Raw genomic sequence first — 16950 nt, 5'->3', positions numbered from 1 at the left:
CATTGTCTGTCCGGAGGCACTTCAATTTCTTCCCTGTTTGCCTCTCTACCATAGCATAAAATTCCTTGAAATATTTAAATACATGGTCCTTTGTTTTCAGAAAATATACCCACACCTTCCTTGAAGCGTCGTCAATAAAGGTAACAAAATACCTGTTGCCGCCGATTGATTCTACTTCAATGGGTCCACATACATCAGAATGTACCAAACTCAATGGCTTTGACCTTCTCTTCGTAGAGGAACTAAATGAAACTCTATGTTGTTTCCCAAATAAGCAATGATCACATGGGTTTAAGGCAATACCTTTTGTGATTTTGATAAATGCCTTCTTCGCCAGCGTAAGGAGCCCTTTTTCTCCCACGTGTCCGAGTCTCTTATGCCATAGGTTTGGTGATGCTTCATCTTCCACTGCATTGATGGCATTAGTACAAATCTTCACCTGCATTTTGTACAATGTGCAGCAAATGCGTCCTCGTGCTATTGTCAAATTACCTTTTGATAATTTCCAGGCACCTTTCCCAAAGTAGCTTTCATAGCCCTGTTTATCAAGGGCTGCCCTAGAAATAAGGTTTAGCCGAAGGTCTGGGACATGTCGAACATCCTTTAGTGTTATGGTGCAACCAATATTGGTCATAATCTGCACGTCTCCGATTCCCACGATCTGAGAAGAACTAGTGTTCCCCATCTTTACTGTACCAAAATCTCCAGATTTATACATCGTGAAGAATTCTTTGTGGGGAGTGGCATGGTAGGAGGCTGCTGTGTCTACCACCCATTCAGTGTCGTGGTTCCCAATATGACAACATGCATCTTCATCAATTGAAAAAACTGATATATCTTGGGTTAAGGTGACCGAGTTCTCACCTTCCTCTTTCTTTTGTTGCTGGTGGCTTTGACCATGATCCCACCGAAATTTTTGACAATCTTTCTTCATGTGGCCTTCAATGCCACAATAGTAACAAGAGATTTTCCCTCTCTGCCAATTTTTACCATCACTGAATCTGCCGCGATCCTGGGATCTTCCTCTAGATTTGCTTCTACCTCTGCCTCTACCTCGCTTTCTGGTACTGGTACTTTCTTGAGGTCAGCCTCTGGTTTCAGTAACAAAGGCTTGTGACTGATCTGCACCTGCTTCTTTTCTCCTGGCCTCTTCGTTGAATAGGGCATCTTTTACCATCGCCATGGTAAGTTTGCCGTCAGGAGCTGAATTACTGAGAGTAATAACCAATGTCTCCCAGCTGTCTAGTAAGGAGCTAAGAAGCAGCAATGCTTCTGCTTCATCGCCAAGATCCATCTTCACAGATGAAAGCTGATTTACTAGGTTTTGGAACTCACTAGTATGTTCAGCTATAGAGGTCCCGCTTTTTAACTTCAGATTAACAAGCTGTCTCATTAACATGGCTTTGTTGCAGGCAGTCTTGGCCTGGTACATGTTTTCCAGCTTCTCCCAAAGACTATAAGCATCAGTCTCTTGTGCGACGTGATGATATACTTTGTGGTCAATCCATTGTCTGATTTGACCAATGGTTTTCCTATTCATTCTTCTCCAATCATCATCTTTGACGGAATCTGGTTTCATACCTTTATAATCCAAAGGGTCTACCAAATCCTTACAATTAAGGAGATCCTCCATCCGAGACCTCCACAGAGTGTAATTGGAGGCTGTGAGTTTGATCATAGTACCCAAATTAGACTCCTCCATTGATTTTTAAGCACTAACTTGCTCGTACAGAAAAATTAGGGTAGAATCTTAAGAAACCGAATATACGGTTGCATCCGGAACGGTCGAAAACCTTGGAAATGGCTTAAGTTGTTCGAAAAACGGACCTGAAATGGCTTTGAAAAGCCTGGTCAAACTTTGGTCAACACTGGTCAACTATGCTGACGTGGCAGCGATGACGTGTTAGCTAACGCGGTGCTGAAGTGGCTTGCTGACTGTGCGGCTGACGTGGCCTAGTGCTGGCTGACGAGGCGCTGACTCAGCTACTAACGTGGCGTTGCCCGGGTTGCTAACTAGGCGCCACGTGTCGCTGACTAGCGTGGGTCTCGGCTAACGTGGTTGGGTGACGTGGCGCTGACGCGGCAGGCTGACTGGACGTTGACGCTGCGCGAGTCCTGGGTGACGTGTCGCTGACATGGCCATCGTCTTCCTCCTGCGAATGTGCGTCGGACATTCACCAGCGCGTGAACGCGCATGACACTAGTAGCCGGCACGTGGAGGCGCGTGTGGGAGCATGGAAACATCCTCTGGACGTTGGCGGCGCGTATAGGCGCGTGTGACGTCGTATGATGTCGTTTGGAGCTTCGGTTGACACTGTTAGCTTCGTCTGGATGAGAGGAGTTCGATGGTAGCCTCAAAAATTAAATTTTGAGCTACTGGACAGAGGCTCAAAATCTGGGAATTTTCTCCTATTTGAAATTCTACTCCAATAATACGCTCTAATACCACTTTGTTGGGGTTTTACAGATCAAGTAATTAATGGATAAAAATAAATAAAGCACACATACACCTGTATTGACACCAGAGTTACGTGGTTCGGCCAAATTCCGACCTACGTCCACGGGAGCGAGAGATTACTATTTACTGGGAAAAATACAGAGGAGGAGGAGGATACAATCACTCAACTCTCACTCAACTCTCTTATGCACGCTGCAACTCACCACACTCACTTCTCTCTTCTCACATATACAACTCCACACACACACACACACACACATATATATATATATATATATATATACAAGGGGGAGCAAAAAATTCAACGGGCGGTGGCTTAATGTCAACATGTCCGACAGAGTAGGTGGAGCAGCAAAGGGTGACGGAGGAGCAGCCGGCGCCGTAGATGTTGAAGGAGCAGTAGCCGTCTGCTTTGACTGGGTATGGATCCATCAAGAAGCTCTTCAATAAATGTAACCATTACCTGGCCTAACAAAATCAGATAGACCGAAATCATACCGAAATCAATTAGCTTCATTGGAGCATCCTTATCTCTTGAGGTAAAAAGAAAATTCTGCAAAGCAATCAAAGTTAACAGATTAATTTGTTAAAGCCAGAATGACAACTAGACAGACAACCACATTCACACACTTGCCACACAAAATCATTTACATCACAAATTTTAAATAAAAAAGTGACATTTAAGTACATTTTAATCCCATACCTCTGGTTTTAGATTGCGATGCACAACACCTTGAAGATGACAAAAGGCAACCACATTCAAAATTTGAACAACAATAGCTTTAGCATCTTCTTCTATGTATCTTCCACCTCTGCCAAAAGAGAATAGTAAGATGTGCCTCCACACAGACCCATTTAATCCGCAAGGTAAAGCATAAAACTAACCATTACTAGAAGTAGAAAATAAAGCATCCTCTTTTTACCTAGATAAAATTCTGTCCAGTAATTCTTCACCTTCACAGAGTCTGAAAACAAAAACAAAAGACTACATACATCAATACTAGCTATCAACTTTAACTGATAATAAGTGCCATGGGAAAAACAGCTGCATCTGAAGTTTTCCTGGCAAAGGAAACACAACCACATTTATAGATTTATCCCATGAAAACAATTTTAATTTTTCACTAATAAAAATCAAGAAAAACACACCCAAACATTTTGAGAAGTGTTTACATGAAGAGAGGGGTATGGGGAGGGGATGTTATTAAGATAATTTACTGGGGTTCAAAAATCAATGCTAATAAATTTCAACATCATTAGAACAATGAGTCACATACTCACATATCCATAATAAAAAAGAAACACAAGAATCTCAATGAAATTCTAGCCAAGTTAGACCATAATTCCCATAAATAGGTGCCTTGAATAACATTATAAAACTAAAAACTTACTCCATGACTATGTAGACATTATTGGCATCCTCACATGCATCGTGAAACTTGACTAGATTCTTATGCCCTAATAAAGCTTTTAATATTTTCACCTCCCTACGAACATCTTCAATCGATATTGCAGTTGTCATCTGCCAAAAAACACTCATTTAGTAGTTAGCATCATCAAACTGGGAGTTGTGTTTAGCAACCTACTTTTATATTAAAAAAATATATTTCAGCACAGCACATAAATAAACAAGCCCCACCCCCACCTCACTCTTAGACATAAAAACCTAAAATAATCGAAGTAATACATGAAAAAGGTAATTTAATCTCAGTGGCACTATTCCAGGCTTGCTCGACAGCCATTTTACGATCGTAAAAGACATTCCCCTCCCCTGAGTTACGAGCCTACATGGTAGAAGGTCGAACGAGTTTTAAAATAGTTCGTTGATTTACTTTTTGTCACATAATTCATATGTCATGAACATATGACTGTTACTATCCTTTTATTTTCTTACATGGATGACTTACGAGCCATTAATCTAACTATTTTCAATTTTTGTATAGAATGGTTATGTAAATAATTGGTGAAACTATCAAACTGTCAAATATTTGTTTATTATTGGCTTATTTGTTATATAATTCTCTTTATATTTTTCGGTGTATAGAATAAAAGTATTTTTAGTTTTTAATTGAAAGTACGTTATTGAATCAATTATGCATTTGTAGATTATAAATAAATTATTTTATAAAATAAAAATTATTTTTAAAACAATGCAAAAGGACGTCGATTGAAAATCTAGAACGTGGGTATTTGACTATATTTAGCTAAGAATGAGCAAACCTTAGAGTAAATGGTTTAAGAAAATTTGCAGCTGAAGATGAGGTGATTTCTTGCCTCACTTTATAGTTAATTATCTCTTGCCTCAATTTTCTTGTCTGATACTCTAGTAACTTCCCTTAGTTTGTTGTTTAAGATAGTAAAACAGATTTACTTTGAAAAGGGATAACTACAAAGTAATGAAAATTTTGAAAACTCCTATGATTGGAAATCCATGAATCTGAGAATAAGAACCAAATCCATAATATTGTCAAAATCCCGTATCCAACAAGTTTTTTTTTTTTTTTTTAAATCAAAGTTAGAAATAGAATAGTTACTCAATTCACTTTTTTTTATGATAATTGACAAGAGAATGAGCGAATCAAGCTGTTTTTCTTCTTATCGAGTCTCTTAATTTTAAATCCTTTTTTCTGTGTGGGTGATTAAACAAAACTTGGGAATCAACTGCATGTAATATTAGATCGAACTTGTCTTATATAGGAAAATTATATATTATGTCATAAAGTTCGAACTTCAGTGGAATAGATGATTTAACTTCTGGACTGCATGTTTGGATTGGTATATCTTGTGAACTACATGCCGGTAGTGGACATTAGGACTGCATGCTTGATTGGAACGCCACCTGCATGGCTGATGCAGTGATGTGTATTGCCTGCTAGTAGATACTTTTAGGTTGTTGCATGTCTTAATCTAAATGGCATCTGTATGATGCAAAAATATTGTGAATTGCATGCTTTTGTGACTCGCAGGTTTGGAAAATGTTCTATTTATAGACGGCATGCTGCTGAAAATTTGTTGAAAATTTTAGGGAAAGGAAAGAAAAAATTCTAAAGAGACCAATTTTGGACTATATGATATAATTTTTCTTTGATTTCTTGCTTGCTTGGTGATTATGCCAATTTTGGTTGGAGTCTGTTATTTATGTTTGAAGGTTTAAGTTTAATTTATGTGCAACCAAAAATTAATTGTTAATTGCCAAAAAAGGAAATTAAAAGTAATATAGGGTCCATCAGAATGGATGAACACTAGAGGAAGTGGCATTGTTTCCCATGCAAGTCTGTAGAAATTTGTTTCCCATTTTACTTGTTTGTTCCTTCCTTCCACTCATTTTAGAGTAGCTAATGGCAATAGGGTTTGATTTTGGGAGGATGCTTGGCTTGGTTACAGTCGTTGGAGTAGATGATGCTTCATCTTCTTAAGATTTCCACTCTTCACAATGTACGTATCATCTCTTTCTTTTCTTTGGAGAGGAGCTCTCTTTCTTGGGATTTTCATTTTATAGTGAATCTCATACCAACTGTGTCTATTCTATGAAATATGTTGTTTATGGGATAATCCACTATATTCTGATATATGTGTTTTATGGAATGCATGAACACGTTACATTATTTAATGCTTATTATATGAAGCTCCTGTGTACTCGCAAAATTCATTCTAGTTGGATTATTGTGAACTGTTTATTGTAAACACCTAGGTTTGGAGCATATCTCTATGGAAAATGTCATATTTACAGGAGAAATGCTACCAAAATTTTTCAAAAAGCGTATACTAATTTTTTTAACTTTCTTAATTTGTAGGGTTTGCAACTATGACAACGTTAGGACGATGCCATGTACTACGGATGCAACTTTTCACTTTTTTTATTATCTGAACAGATGAAATGTATTTGAATTTGAATTTGAATTTGTATAATGTATTTGTATTTAAATTTGATTTTTTATAATATATTTGTATTTGAATTTGAATTTATATAATATATTTGTATTTAAATTTGAATTAGAATTTTGAATAATTTATGAATTTTATTGCAATTATGGTTTAATGTTATGCATAAGAAAATGTGATTTAATTACAGATTTTTACAGGAATTAATAATTGGAAAAAAAATTAACTTCACTACTAATTGTCCAATTTAAGTATTAGTGTCGACTTCAAAATCGTCACTAATAGCCTTTTTAAAAAGTTTTAGTGACGATTCTGCAGAGCAATAGTGACGGTTTTAAACCGTCACTAATAATAGAGCAATAGTGATGGTTTTAAAACTGTTACTAATAATAGAGCAATAGTGACGGTTTTAAAACCGTCACTAATAATAGAGCATTAGTGACGGTTTTACAACCGTCACTAATAATAGAGCAATAGTGATGGTTTTAAAACCGTCACTAATAATAGAGCAATAGTGACGGTTTTAAAATCGTCACTAATACTATGGCTTTAGTGACGATTTTTGGTCGATTCGGTGTAGAATCTATAGTGACGGGCTTAGGTTTTTAGTGACAATTTTAATCTGTCGCTAAAACTCTATTATTAGTGACGATTTGAAAAATTCGTCACTAATAAGTATTAGTAACGACACATATAGCGACTAATTGAAAACTGTCACTAATACTCATAAAACTGTCACTAATACTAGTAATGATGGTTTTTAAGTATTAGTAACGGTTTAAAACCATCACTAATAACCTTATTTTTGTAGTGCATTCAGTAAGGTGCTCTAGAGATCGGCGCTGTACCTGAAAGCAGATCAATAGGAAAATCTACCTCAAGATCAGGTGGCAAGCCTGGTAGCTCATATGGAAAAACATCTGTAAACTCTTTTACTACTGGCGTACTAGTGAGCTTCAATTCATTCCCTGACATTTCCTTCACAAAGGCCACGAACCCCTGACAACCACTTAGGACTAGTCTCCTCGCCTGAATAGCTGAAACTAACTGAGGTAAGGATTGCACTCGCGACCTTATAAATATGAATTTTGGTTTTCTTGGAGGTCTAAATATCACTTCTCTTGAATGACAATCTATACTGGCAAAGTTAGCTGCTAGTTAATCTATGTCGAATATAACATCAAACCCGTGCATATCCAGCACTATCAAATTAGCAGACATAATTTTCCCCTGAATATCAACTAGACAGCCTCGAAGCATCCTACTACACCTCACTGCTGACTCGGTTGGTGTAGTCACTAACAGTTCAGTGTTTAATAACTGTGTTTCTACCCCACATAATTTAGTGCACTCCATAGACACAAACGAGTGTGTGGCTCCTAAATCAAATAATACAATAACTTTAAACGAAAGCATGCTAATCATACCAGTCACCACATCGCCGGCTGTCTCAGCATCACCCGGCGTCAAAGCAAAAACTCTGGCTGAAGCCATATTCCTCTACTGGCCTCCTCGTGGTGCTTGATAGTCTCCTTGAGTAGGTCTAGGAGTGGGAGCAGCACCAATCTGAGTCTGATAATCCCTCATCATATGTCCTGGCTCCCCACATCAGTAGCAGATATGACGCCCAACACGACATTCCCTCGGGTGTCTCTTCCCACAAGTCGGACAAGCTGGAAAAGGTTGCATACCATGAAAACCACGATTCCCTGACTCCTACCTCTGATCCCTGTAGTAGCCACCTCTCTTCCACGAACCCCTACTAGACCCCTGCTGGGAACCAGAAGGTGTGGATCTCTTCCTCTATCTCTGCTCTTCAGCCTTTAACTGCTCTCCAACTTCTGCCATAGTTGCCCTATCTATCAGCTCAGCAAAATCTTGCAATTTCAATATCAACACTTGCTTATACAATTCTCTCCTCAGACCTCTTTCAATCTTTCGTACCTTCTTCGCTTCATTTGGAATAATGTACGGGGCGAAGCAAGATAACTCGATGAATCTCGCCACGTACTGCTGCACTGTTTGTTGTCTCTACTTCAAATTCAGGAACTCCTCAATCTTAGCTTCCCTAGACGAGGCTAGAAAATATCTATTGAAAAATATCTCCTTAAACCGATCCCATGTCATCTTGCACTATCCTCTACTGCTCTAGGAGTTTCACTGCCATCCACCATCTCTCGGCCTCTCCTATCAATTTATACGTAGCGAACAGCACCCTCTGCTCCTCGGTATACTATATCATTGCAAATACTTTTTCAATCTCTTGCACCTAGTTTTCAACGACTGCAGGATCAGTTCCACCTATGAAAGCCAAAGGATTTATCTTAATAAACTTCTCAATCGAATTGTCGTGACTTGCAGACGGACCACCCTGCTCTCTAGAGCTCCTAGCAATTTCAGCCATGACTTGTTGAGCCACGCTACACAGTACTGCATCTGAATCACCACTTGCAGCGGCTGAGGGTCCAACACCCTCATTACCACTGGCATGGGCGTTACTACCTCCAAGGTCCATCCTGAAAAAAAAAAAAAAAAACTAAACTTAGGACCCTATAACCATATTATATCATCTAACTTGTATATTATATCCTTAATTAATCCATTATCTCTAATCTTAATTCAAGGTTCGATCCTGCAACCTAGATACCCAACACAACAATAGTTTACCATGAATTTCCTGAAATCGTCACCCCAAGAAAAACACACAAACCATCATGGAAGTCCTGCATCTAGACTACAAAACCAAACCTCAAATTCCCATATCATATACTTTGGTATTGTTATTGCTGCATTCTAGAGTCTACAAAACCTAGCATCGTAGGCTCTGATACCAAATTATAACGACCTGCTTACTACATAATTAATTATGTTAAACACCTTGATACCATCAACTAACAATATAAAAAAAGTCAACCCAAAACTCGTGGGTATCGGGAATACACCTGTCATACACAGCGAAAATCTAAGCAGCAGCAAACATAAATTTCATCCACTCAACCATATAACACAATATACCAGAGTTACCTACATTCCACCATATACTATTTAAATATACAATTCCCAAAACATCAAAAGTTATATCTAGGATCTTACATAAAAAACCTACTGACCCTAGTTGAAACACTCACCCTCCTAGCGGGGTAGTAAGTACTGCCTCAATGGAGGCCTTGGTCTGCAGGTCTTTCTAGGTTCCCTGAAATGGTTTAAGCTGAGGTGAGACACCTCTTAGTAAGGGAGATAAACTAAATACAATTATATGGCAACATGAATGTTTAAGTGCTATAGTAAATATACAATACATATTACATGCTTGAAAATACTGATAATATCATAACTATGCTAGCAATTAATTTCATAAATTTACTAATTCATACTGTATTTAACTGTTCATGAAATCATCTGATATAACTAATAATTCTGAAATTTACCTAAGATGTATAGCTAACTGATGTCATGTATTAGCCCACATGACGGGTTGTGCAGTCCGAAGGCGGGACCTAACAATGGCTGGCCAACCACTGCCGAGTAAAAAATGTTTATAAGTACGATGGGCCCACCACACCCTGGTCCGTACTACCAGGTGGACGTCTGCAACTCTACATTGAAAACCACATCGACTATCCATCTTCCAACTCCTCAACTAGCAAGGGCGGTTAGCACAAGTCTAAACTGAACTGAACTGAACTGCATAGCTACAGTACCGTACTCCTAAAATTGATCTGAACTATCATCCGGGTTCTGATAACATATAGTACATGATAATATACTATTTAACGTAAATAGATTGATAGCATTTTTTGGTTTCTGTAATAACGTAAATAAATATGGCCTTGCGCCGAATATATTCATAACTACGGCCTTGCGCCGAAAACATGCATAATCCATGGCCTTGCATCGACTATCAATCATGGCCTTGCACCAAACATAACATACATACTGATCTGAGTAAATGTATTATTTATCATATATTCTAAAATCATAATGTACTACATCATACTGCTATTCCTGAAAATCATGGAAACATACTTTAACTTTAACACTGACTTAACATAATACGATATGTGTAAAATAATATTCATGCCACACAATGTTAAATAAAATCATACATTCTGTTCTGAAATCATATTTCTTGACATTTCATAGTAAAATATACATTCATGTATAACAACAGTATTTTCTCAAATATACATTTTCTCAATAATACCCATATTTAATACATGTTTTTTGAACATAAATCTGCTAACAAATAATAATGATTTTCATGGAAAATTACTGTTTTTGTTTATTCCCTTACCTAACTACTGAAAAACCCCTAAAACCACTAGTCCTACACCCACAGGGTTCCTCGTTCAATTCCTTAAAAGCAATATTTTCCTAGACAAAATTTCAGTATTTCTTCGAGTATTACATTTCCTATAACTGTAAGAAAGCCATATATTGAATAAAAAGTCTTACCTTGAATTTGGGATGGAGTTCAAGTCAGTCCCACCAACGATCCACTCCAGCAGACTTAAAGAGAACTTTACTAGGAGTGTCATGGTGGCCTCAGATCGTCGAATCGGTAAGAATCCGACCCGAAATCTTAGAGAAAAGGAGTAAGGGACGAACAGGAGAGAGAGAGAGAGAGAGAGAGAGAGAGAGAGAGAGAGAGAGAGAGAGAGAGAGAGAGAGAGGAAACTCCCATGAAATTTCTGCGCTGAAAACCAAGTTTAAGCTATATATACACATGCACTCGTCGACGAGCCACGTCACTTCATCGATGAGGCCAAGAAGGAAGTTCGTCGAAGAATGGCTATTCATCATCGATGAAATTCAGAGTTGAAAAATAGCCTCTCGGTATCTCCTTGTCAATGAGACGTGCCCCCGTTGACGACTCTACTAAGCTACTTCATCGACAAATGCACTGCGTTCGTTGACGAGACCCCTGTTGAATTTCAATTAAAATTTCTTTTCTCTCCTCCCTCTATACTATTTAATCATTATAATTTATTTGGGTCTCTACATATTAAACCAAACAAGAAACTAGAATTTGTCTATCAAACCAAACAAGAAACTAGAATTTATCATTCTAATTCCATTTCCGATGCTTTCTAATTTTGATTCTGATACCAATTCCAGTCGCGAATCAAACGCTCTGAGAGTATTCTATGAGAAAATATTTGAGAATTGACAATTTTATTCTATAAGTTAAAGTTAGTTTTAAAGTAAATAATATATAATAAATATTATATATTTATATATTTATGTTATTGAATCGATTGGGTTAACCACAACTAATGAAACTATCAAAACCAAAATCAAACCTTTAGAGTTTTTTCTGATTTTAATTTTATTTTAATTACAATTATTTGACAACAATTAAAATAGAACTTTATTTCCCAAATTGGTGCATCCCAAAAAATGTTGGATAGTATAGTATTTTCTAAACAAAAGGCACTGTACCATTCAACATTTTTTAATCAGGGTGAGCCCCACCGCCGGTGGACCCATCGCTGTTAAAGAGTGCTATCCCAAGTGGCGTTTTGCTTCACTTATATTTTATCTTCCTCCTTCCTCTTTGTCTGCAATTCACAAAAGGAAAAGAGCAAAGAGAGCCTAAAGGCGGATGGACATTGATGCCATTTTTGCAGGTGAATGTTTTGTTTGAATTGTATAATCTAAATGTTCTGCCATAAGGTACAAGTGAACGATGGGAAATTAATATATATGGAACGAAAATGAGGTATGTTTTTCCACATCAAGTTGTTTAAAATCTAGTTCTTGTAGTTTGCAATTTGAGTTGAGATTATGAAATTTGAGTTTATATTTTTATTAGTTTGTAGTAGAAATTAGTATTTTGTACCTTGAATTGGGTTATATTGAAGTCAATATAACCCAATAGCTAGTTGGAGGTCAAGCAGTTCTAGTTCATAGAGGACGTGCTCAACATGCATATAATGGTTCATGGGGCCGACATAGTGAAACTTTTAAACAACCACCATTCATAGAGAGTTAAGACGTCTTTGGCCCTTTAGCACCATATACGTGTTCAATGGGGCCTCACACGGTCGAGCCATCTAGTAGTACACCATATCCTGCTGATGTACCTTCATCCTCCCATCCTTCCCACAACCTACCATATTGGAGTACACCTTATGACTCTCCTACCACCCTATCCACACCATTTATATTAGACGTGAGTATAGATGCTAAGGAAGTGGAAGCACCAGTCCTTCCACCTCGTTCTCGACCTACATCATTACATCAATCATCTCCCCATCCACTTTATATGAGTGATGATGCAGTACCTCAAGGCAAAGATGGTAGAGGTACAAGATAATGACAGGGCAGGAGACCTAATGGGGATGACTAGTGAGAATAGGGCGGATGCAGACGGTAGCCTGCATGACAGAGGAGACGACCTACATGTGGCACTTTAGCAGCAACATAATTGTATATGTAATTATGTGTATATTGTTTTGTACATTAGTTTCATTCTTATATATAATCTTTCATGTCTCCTTGCATTACTTCTATATAATTGGGAATGTTTATTTCTTGTCCCTGATATGTATACTTGTTGAACAAAGTGAACAACTTTACTAATATTATAAATGTCATGATTGGGAAATACTGGTAGCATAATATGTTGTGAAAAAACTTTGTGATTGTTTGCCGATTAAAGTTGTTTTTTTTAACAGGTGCGGTTAAAAATGGGTATACTTGATTTTAAGAGGGGACTCTGCCGAAAGTTTTTAAAAAGTTGGACATAGTATGAATGTTTAAATTTCGTGTATAAATGTTGTGAAAAACTGTGTGATTGTTTGTTGTTGAAGGCTGTTTTTTTTTTTTTTTAACAGGTGCGGTTTAAAAGCAGACTCTACTAAAAGTTTTATAGAATTTGGACATAGTATGAATGCATAAATTTTGAATATGAATATTGAGAAAAAATTGTGTGATTGTTTGCCATTGAAAGTTGTTTTTTGTTTTTCTCAACAGGTGCGGTCAGAAATGGGTATACTTGATTTTAAGAGAAGATTCTATCAAAATTTTTACAAAAGTTGGACATAATATGAATGTATAAATTTTGTGTATGAATGTTATGAAAAAGCTGTGTGATTATTTGATGCTGAAGGTTGTTTTTTTTTTTAACAAGTATGGTCATAAATGGGTATACTCAATTTTAAGAGGAGACTCTGTCGAAATTTTTACAAAAGTTGGACATAGTATGAATGTATACATTTGTGTATGAATGTTGTGAAAAAACTTTGTGATTGTTTGTAGATGAAAGTTTTTTTGTTATTTTTAGCAGGTGCAGTTAGAAATGGGTATACTCGATTTTAAGAGGAGACTTTGCTGAAAGTTTTATAAAAGTTCCACATACTATCAATGTATAACTTATGTTTATGAATGTTAAGAAAAAAAAATTTGTGATTTTTTGAAGATGAAAGTTGTTTTTTTTTTGAACCGGTATAGTCAAAAATAGGTATACTTGATTTTAAGAGAAGGCTTTGCCGAAATTTTTATAAAATGTCTGGTATATATATCATTATATACACAATTGCAGCTTTAGACTTTGCATTTAATATAACATTTTTACAGTATGAAGTCATAAAATGCACTACCATTATGAACATTTATACAATTCATTGTATAGGTAATAGCAGATTAAAGATTTGCATTCAATAAAATATTTTAAAGCATAAAATCACAAAATACAAAGCTAACCACCTTTGTTTCTGTATTCAATCATTTTGTTCCTTCTAATAGGGAGGATGAGAGAGTTTGGAGGTTGATTTCTTTGAGTTCTCCTATAAACCTACTTCTCACATCTCTTCAAAGCACCCTCCCCTCCTCCACCCTCAATCCTTTCCCTTGGAGCTAAGGCATTCAAAGGCTAACATTTCCTTCAAGGACCCGCTGCCACCCTTAAATGTCCCACAAAACAAAACCTTCTAATCATGACGTGTCTGTTGAGACCACTAAACTGATTTGTCTCTTTCAGTTGGCTACTTACTGAGATCTTGCCATATCATCACTAGTAGGAAGAGCAAAATTGGTCCAAGAACTAGTTTAGTAGCATTACTTGCTCAATAAAATATTTATATTTCGTAAATTTATACAAAACATCTAGCATAGAAAAAAGTCAAACACAATTTTAGTTCCATTTTCATCCTCTAAAACCTATTACATAAGAATGAATTAATTATGACATCATAAATGCATGAACAAGAATTGTAGCAATTATGGTCAAATTACATGAATTGATTTATGAGATTTTTTAAGTTTGTTTGTGTGCTTTTAAATTCACTAAAAATAATATATATATATATATATATATATATATATATATATATATATAATTTTTAACTACTAAACATCCTTAAAAAGTTCTATAAATATTGTGGTAGTATGCAATATTTATAGGCGTAGTGAAAACTATAACATGTACCTAAGAGAAGAGGGACCAAACCCATCAAACATGTCCTTGATGGAAACCACTAGTTTGGCAGGATTCACAAATGTGACTCCCTTCTTAGCGCATAATAGCATGCAACTCAGTAGAAGTCAACTCGACAATCGCCCCCTAATTGGAAAATAAAAAATCATTCTCTATTGAATTAGAATAAATCATGCACGTCTAGAAAAATATGCTAGTAAAGTGACTGCATAGCATGCATCAACAATTCAAATACACCAACTACTTCCATACTGACATAGTTTTATAGTAACCTATGCTCGTAAGATACACGACCTATGCTTGAAGTAAATTGCTAATGAAAGTTCATTATTATAGTTTAAATTAATTATGTTGGTTTACTTCTCTAGTGCCATAATAAGATCTTACTCCTAATTTGAATAAAATAGGAAAACCTTCTTTCAATAAAATAATAAAATATTATTAACAAAAAGGAATGGAAAAACCTTATTTCAATAATATAATAAAATATTATTAAGAAAAAGGAGGGTTTTCATGTATAAATGATGAATGCGTGTTAAATTTGCTTGAATAATTAATGAATACATATTAAATTTTTGAATGCATATTTAATTTTGCATTGTATGTAAATTTTATTATCCATTTGTATGCATATTAAATTTAGTTTTAATTTTGGAGTAAGAAGGTTTGAATGGGAAGTTTTCATATGAGTGTTTTTATTATATTTCATGATTATTTTGAATGGTTAATTAGCAATGTGTAAATTGTTACGGTTAGAGTTGTATTTAATCTTATGTTTTTGCGAATCTACAAATGATGACTATGAAATTGTTATTATCAATTTCTATGATTATTTAAATTAACTTCAATTTTGAAGTCATATGCCTTGTACTAAGAATTTTTATTGTTAGGGCTTTTATTTAATTTCATAATTATTTGAATGTTTAATGAATTAATGTGTAATTTTTTTTGGTTAGAGTTTTATTTCATCTTATGTGAATTTGAATATATAAATGATGAATGTGCAAATTTTATTTTAATTTACATGACTGTTAAACGTAATTTTTATTTTGAATGCAGAAGTGAGTATGTCATGTTGTACCTAGTCATTTACAATTCAAAGAATCTTATTCAATCACTATGATACAAGAGAGTGTTTAAGAAACCACAGTTTGTGTCTTTATAAATTCATTGAAAATAAGAAAAAAAACGTATATTATTTTCAACTACTAAACATCCTTAAAAAGTTCTATAGATATTATGGTAGCATGCAATATTTATGGGCATACTGAAAGCTGTAAAACGTACCTAAGAGAAGAGGGACCAAACTCATCAAACTTGCCGTTGTAAAGACCACCAGTCTAGCAGAATCCACAAATGTGACTCCATTCTTAGCACATCATAACATGCAACTCATACAGTAGAAAAATATGGTGGTAAAGTCATCGCAAAGCGTGCATCAACAATTCAAATACACAAACTATTTCCGTACTTACAAAATTTTATAGTAACATAAGCTCGTAATTTACATGACTAATGATCCAAGTAAATTGTTAATGAAAGTTCATTATTGAAGTCTAAATTAATTATGTTGGTTTACTTCTTTTGTGCCTCTAATAAGATCTTAACTCCTAATTTGAATAAAATAGGAAAAATCTTATTTCAATAATATAATAAAATATTATTAACAAAAAGGAGCAATCACAAGGGATGGAGGACAAGAAGTCCTCCTAAAGAAGTGAAAATCAAATACCTAGAGACAAATAAAGAGAGATACACGAAAGATTGCCAAAAACAAAAACAAAAAACAAAAAACAAAACCCTCATATTTTAAAGCACATCAATCAACTCACTCATAAACTTTGTATTATGTGCAATCAAAATAATGAAAAAAAGGTTTTTTCATCCAAAGATATTTTTTTGTCATTATTTAGTATTGGAAAAGAAAAATGCTTTTTCATCTAACATTTATCAGCTTAAAACGCTATTTTATACTCTTTTGCATGAGGCATGCAAAAAATGTTGGATGCAATAATTTTTTCTTTCGGCGAAAGATGCACTTTTAATGACCACGTGCCCCTTGCATGAGACATGTAAAAAATGTTACTTCAACCAGTGTTTTTTAGTTAGAAATGCTACTTGGTGTAGCGTTTTTCAATAGGCATGTGTCACCTGTGCAATTATGCCTAAA

The 16950-nt window shown here is 35.5% G+C and overlaps 1 protein-coding gene across 1 annotated transcript; it reads right to left on the bottom strand.

The window, feature by feature from the left end:
- Window positions 1-1084: 1084 nt before the first annotated feature.
- LOC131148323 (uncharacterized) lies at window positions 1085-8855 on the bottom strand. The gene is made up of 8 exons (XM_058098038.1): window positions 8772-8855; window positions 3850-3980; window positions 3382-3423; window positions 3162-3270; window positions 2957-3011; window positions 2743-2874; window positions 1382-1662; window positions 1085-1294 (listed from the first exon to the last, which is right to left on the bottom strand). The coding sequence occupies exons 1-8, from the start codon at window positions 8853-8855 to the stop codon at window positions 1085-1087; spliced, it is 1044 nt and encodes a 347-aa protein (XP_057954021.1).
- Window positions 8856-16950: the final 8095 nt, after the last annotated feature.

Source organism: Malania oleifera, chromosome 2 (assembly GCF_029873635.1).
Source record: "Malania oleifera isolate guangnan ecotype guangnan chromosome 2, ASM2987363v1, whole genome shotgun sequence".
NCBI lineage: Eukaryota > Viridiplantae > Streptophyta > Magnoliopsida > Santalales > Ximeniaceae > Malania > Malania oleifera.
This window is presented reverse-complemented; position numbering and strand designations above follow the sequence as displayed.